General features: G+C 47.9%; 1 protein-coding gene across 1 annotated transcript in view; it reads left to right on the forward strand.

The window, feature by feature from the left end:
- The first annotated feature begins 1197 nt into the window (after positions 1-1197).
- LOC107300115 (carboxypeptidase A1-like) overlaps positions 1198-6000 on the forward strand; it is a 12956-nt gene continuing 8153 nt past the window's right edge. Inside the window, exons 1-4 of the mRNA XM_015829458.1 lie at positions 1198-1262; positions 2858-2939; positions 4723-4857; positions 5786-5887. Coding sequence (XP_015684944.1) covers positions 1198-1262; positions 2858-2939; positions 4723-4857; positions 5786-5887 — 384 coding nt within the window. The remainder of the gene's footprint in view (positions 1263-2857; positions 2940-4722; positions 4858-5785; positions 5888-6000) is intronic.

Raw genomic sequence — 6000 nt, forward strand, 5'->3', positions numbered from 1 at the left:
AGAAAAAGAAAAAGAGAAAGAAAGAGGGAAAGAGAGAAAGGAAAAGAGAAAGAGAGAAAGGGAAAGACAGAGAGTGAGAAAGATATATAGATTATAGATATATAATCTATACAGATATATAGATTATAGATATATAGATTTCTTCTTCCCATATTTGGGCTGACCGGGTGCATCGTAAAAAAACACTTAACACACACACACACACACACACTCAGAGCATCTGTTCATGTCACAGGTGGGAATTTTCCTCTGGGGGAAAAAAAAATCAAACTGTTAACCATTAACCAACATGACGTGGTTGGAAACTCTTCCCTTGCACCAGAGGGACTTTTTCTCACCATTAATCTGGGCTGTTTTTAAACCCAGAGACCTTGGAAGTTTCAGCAACGGATCAACATCACCTTGCAAGGCTTCAGACCCTGGTTTTCTCAACCTCAGCCATTTTAAAATGCGCAGACTACCACTCCCAGAATTCCCTAGGGATTAAGAGCGTGCCCACCGTCTCTGACCCGATAGGACCAGTGGACCTTCTTAGGGAAAGGTGATCCTGCAGATAACCTGGTCTTGTGCCAAGGGAGGGCTTTAAAGATGAGGACTAGCACCTTGAATTGCAGAGGGAGGGAGCCTGTGCGGCTTGTACAACAGCGGTGTTAGATGGAAAACCTCCTAGAAGCAAATAAATCTAACAAACAAACAAACTTAGGAACAGGCTGGCTGAGGAATTCTGGGAGTTGAAGTCCACAAGTCATCAAAGGGCCGAGTTTGAAGACCCCTGTTTTAAATCTAACCAACAAAATGGAGGCTGGCTGAGGAATTCTGGGAGTTGAAGTCCACAAGTCATCAAAGGGCCAAGTTTGAAGACCCCTGACCTATACAATAATGCTGGGTTTGTTTTTGCAAGAAATCCATCCTTGTCAGAGTTTTGGGCAGAAGACACACACACACACACACACAGCAGACCCCTCGCTCTCCCTCCCATCAAGACAGCTGGCGTGTTCCCCAAACACCTGCCAGGTGAAATTGTAGGTGAGCCTGTGTGTGTGTTTGTGTGTCTTTCCCAACAGAGCTGTGAGAAAGTGGACAGCCGGCTGGGGCGTCCTCTATTGAGGTTCAAGGCAACGTGCTGCTCGTTTAGGAGGGCGTATAAAAAGGCGATGGAAGAAAAGGAATTCCCATTTGGTGCCCCGTTCGGTGACAATGAGGGTCCTGGTGGTCCTGGCGACTTGGCTGGCTGCGGCGTTGGCCACCGACACCTTTGTGGGGTAGGTAAAGACGGGTGTTGGGTAGGAAAAGGGCATGGCGACCGGGAGGGAATTTACCTGGTGCCATTTTTGGATATTTTAAGCTAATCAGTGGCTGGACGATTTCACAATTGGAGGGGGGGGTTCCCTTTCCAGCCTCTAAGCAGAATCCCAACAAAGATGATTAGGGGACTGGAGGCTAAAATATATAGGGAACGGTTGCTGGAATTGGGTATGTCTAGTTTAATGAAGAGAAGGACGAGGGGGGACATGATAGCAGTCTTCCAATATTTAAGCGGCTGCCAAAAAGAAGTGGGGGGGTCACCTTATTCTCCAAAGCCCCCCAAGGCTGGAGAAGGAATAAGGAATCGTCTGATCTTCATGTCAGGCTGGGAAGGACTCTCCCCCAAGCTTTAACAATGCTGTGATTGAAGAAGAGATCCGTTGGGGTGCTCCTGTCTACAGCCTACTGCCTTTAATCTTTTAGCATTTTTAATTGTTTTGTATTATCTGTTTATGAGGCTGTAATCTGCCTGTGCTGGCTGGGGAATTCTGGGAGTGGAAGTCCACGCTGCCGAGGTGGAGAAACTCTGCTTTAGACAGTATATATCAGGGGTCTTCAAACTTGGCCCTTTTAGGACTTGTGGACTTTTAAGAAGAGACTGGACAGCCATTTGTCCGAAGTGGTATAGGGTTTCCTGCCTGAGCAGGGGGTTGGACTCGATGATCTCCAAGGTCCCTTCCAACTTTATTATTATTATTATTATTATTATTATTATTATCATCATCATCATCATCATCATCATCATCATCATTATTATTATTATTCCTCAGACAGACAGGAATTCTGGGAGCTGAAGTCCACAAGTCTTTAATCTTTTAGCCTTTTTAATTGTTTTGTATTATCTGTTTATGAGGCTGTAATCTGCCTGTGCTGGCTGAGGAATTCTGGGAGTTGAAGTCCACAAATCATAAAAAAGGGCTAAGTTTGAAGACCCCTGATATATATCGATGCAAAAAGCACTCTAGCGGCACCTAGTGTCAGAGAGCAAGCATTACAACATCACCTGGACAACCATTTGTCTGAAATGGTCTGGGGCAGGGGTCTGCAACCTTGACAACTGTTAAGACTTGTGGGCTTCAGCTCCCAGAGCTGAAGTCCACAAGTCTTAAAGTTGTCAAGGTTGCAGACCCCTGGTCTGGGGTTTCCTGCCTGAGCAGGGGGTTGGACTAGAAGACCTCCAAGGTCCCTTCCAACTCTGTCGTTCTATTATTCTATTCTACTTGTGCGAGAAAAATAGGGAAAAAAATTCAAAAATAGCTCCCAGGCGCCCTGTTTTGAGTAATGCATTCCTAGCTTCTCATTGGCTGCTTTGCTATCCCCCAGTTCCTGCCTCTTGGGCCCAGCCAGCCATTGCAGGGATCCCCCCCCTCTTCCCATCTCTCTGTATCTGCTTTTACCTGTTTTGAGAGTTCTGTTTTTTGGGGGTGGGCGGGCTTCTGTTTCTGTCACCCCACACACCCTAGGGTAGGCTGATATGGGGACATGTCACCCAAACAATTTACCTTTTCCTAACTAATGTAAAGACACCCCAACCCACTCACTGTCTCTGCAGTCATCAGGTGCTGAGAATCACGGCCGCTGATGAAGCTCAGGTGGAGAAGTTGAAGGAGCTGGAAGCTCTGGAGAACCTTCAGGTATTGTTAAACAAGAACCTTGCGTATGATCAGGACTGAAGACGTTTCGCTTCTCATCCCAGAAGCTTCTTCAGCTCTGACTGGATGGTGGGGAATGGAAGGATTTATACTCCTTGCAGACAGCTGGTCATTTGCAGTCTTTTAGAGGGTCGTTGAGACCACCTGGAGGTTTATCTGTGTCCTCAGGGTCACTTGAGTGCTGCAAATGGATGTGGAGCCTTCTTAGAACTGCTAAAAGGTTTGGAACACCCATTTGCAGCACTCAGCTGACCCTGAGGAGACAGACAAACCTGCAAGTGGCCTCAATGACTCTCTAAAAGAAGGCAAATGACCAGCTGTCTGCAAGGAGTATAAATCCTTCCATTCCCACCATCCAGTCAGAGCTGAAGAAGCTTCTTGGATGAGAAGCGAAACGTCTTCGAAGAAAAACAAGGAAGCCATTGAGACCACTTGGAGGTTTGTCTGTGTCCTCAGGGTCACCTGAGTGGTGCAAATGGGGACATGATAGCAGTCTTCCAATATCTCAGGGGCTGCCCCAAAGAAGAGGGAGTCAGGCTATTCTCCAAAGCGCCTGAAGGCAGGACAAGAAGCAACGGGTGGAAACTAACCAAAGAGAGAAGCAACCTAGAACTAAGGAGAAACTTCCTGACAGTGAGAACAATTAACCAGTGGAACAACCTGCCTCCAGAAGTGGTGAATGCTCCAACACTGGAAGTTTTAAAGAAGAGACTGGACAGCCATTTGTCCGAAATGGTATAGGGTTTCCTGCCTGAGCAGGAGGTTGGACTAGATGACCTCCAAGGTCCTTCCAACTTTATCATTATTATTATTATTATTAATATTATTATCATCATCTATCTCCTGTCTACAACACGGTCCTTTCAGCAGTTCCAAGAAGGCTCCACACCCATTTGCCCCACTCAGGTGACTTTCAGGAGAAGTAACAGGTGGAACATCGTTAAATAGTGATCCAGCCTAGAAATAAAGAGGAATTTCCTGACTGTGAGAACGATTGGCGAAGTAAAACTGTGCACGCTCCATCACTGGAGGTTTTTAAAAACAGACTAGGCAACCATTTGTGCAAGATGGTGTCCTACCTGGAGCAGGGGTTGGGCTTTCCGGGTTGGCAGCCTGGAGCCGGGGGGGGGGGGGGGGGGGGGGGGGGGGGGGGGGGGGGGGGGGGGGGGGGGGGGGAGAAAGAGGGGATGGTTTTGTGGGAGGGGCAGGCGTGTGAGCAACGGTTGTTCGTGCGAGTGAAGTTGAGAGCACCAACGCCCCGAGTGCCTGCGAGAATGAAGCTCTAGTCCAGGGGTAGGCAACCTTGGCTCTTTTATGACTGGTGGACTTCAACTCCCAGAATTCCTGAGTCAGCATGGCTCAGCATGGAAACCTCTCCCTTTCCCCTCAGCATGGCTGGCTAAGGAATTCTGGGAGTTGAAGTCCACGAGTCATAAAAGAGCCAAGGTTGCCTACCCCTGCTCTAATGCCTGTGACACTCACACAAACAGGGCCATGAACCTCTGTGATACTCATGTGCACACCAGCCAGCCACTCGTGCGGCCTGGTTGGGAATAGGCTGTGGACCGATAGTGGGCTGTGACCCGCAGGTTGTGGACCCCTGGACTAGAAGGCCTTCTAGGTCCCTTCCAGCCCTCAGATTCTACGTTCTATGAGTAACCGGTTGCTAGCAGAGCCGTTCCTATGTTTGTCAGTTATGTAGGCTGCGTTTCCAAAGTTCATATATGTCAACAATCTTCTATGTTCTCCTGATTCCTATGGCCAGCTGGATTTCTGGCGAGCACCGGCTCATCCCGATCTCCCCGTAGATGTGCGTGTGCCCTTCCCCAGCCTTCAACCGGTCAAGGCCTTCCTGGAGAACAATGACATCGCATACTCCATCATGATCAACAACGTCCAGGTAAGTGCTCTGACCACGTGAGAAGATAAGTAGGTGGGCGTGTTGATCTTGGAAAGAACGTCTGTGGCGATCCCAAAGATCTGAAATCAGAACCAGCGAACCGTGGAGGAGACCATGTTGAAATGTAATCCTAAGGGGCTGCCACAAAAAAGAGGGGTGGGGGTGGTCAAAGCACCTGAAGACAGAAGAACTAGGAATGGAAGATAATCAAGGAGACCCAACCTAGAACTAAGGAGAAATTTCCCGTCAGTGAAAACCATCCGTGGAAGAGAAGTTATGGACGCTCCATCACAAATGGCTACCCAAGAGATTGGGTAGCCATTTGTCTCAAATGGTACGGGGTCTCCTGCTTGAACAGGGGGTTGGACTAGAAGACCTCCCAGGTCCCTTCCAACTCTGTCATTCTGTATATGTTTTAGGCTCATCGCAAAAAATGTAGTATAGGAAGTTGACCCTATCCCAGGAGTAGGCAACCTTGGCTCTTTTATGACTCGTGGACTTCAACTCCCAGAATTCCTCAGCCAGCACTGATGGCTCAGGAATTCTGGGAGTCGAAGTCCACGAGTCATCAAAGAGCCAAGGTTGCCTACCCCTGCGGGCCTATCCAAACGTTGAAACCTGGGATAAGAAGATGTCCTTCCGTAGCTCATCAGATGTTTTCAGTCAATGTTATGGATTGAAACAGTAGTTCGAAAGACGTTCTAGGCCACTCTTCCATCAGATGAGTTGGCCAACATGGTTTGGGGTTGACTTTCCTTAAATTCCTGCATGGAATTTGGATCGACGGGAGAACGGATCTGATCAAAGCTCCTTGATTGCACAGTAGCACAGAAGGATGGAGTGAAATGACGTACGAGTGGAAAACGCGGAGGAAATATAAACCTTCTGCTCAGTTGACCTTTGTGATTGTCCTTGTTGTCCCCTCCAGAAACTGATTGATGAGGAGAGGAGTCACATGACGCACCAACGTCAACCCCAAGAATTGTCACTCGCAAATTTTAACTTTGCTGCTTACCACGACTTGGATACAGTAAGTATAATTAAGGCACGGTGAGGTCTTCACCCGTTTCACGATTCCAAATAGTTGAATTCAGTAATGGGGAAGACTTCCAGAAGACAACTCATCAATATAGACCCCATTTT

Source organism: Protobothrops mucrosquamatus, unplaced genomic scaffold, assembly GCF_001527695.2.
Source record: "Protobothrops mucrosquamatus isolate PMUCROS unplaced genomic scaffold, P.Mucros_1.0 scaffold6158, whole genome shotgun sequence".
NCBI classification, from domain to species: domain Eukaryota; kingdom Metazoa; phylum Chordata; class Lepidosauria; order Squamata; family Viperidae; genus Protobothrops; species Protobothrops mucrosquamatus.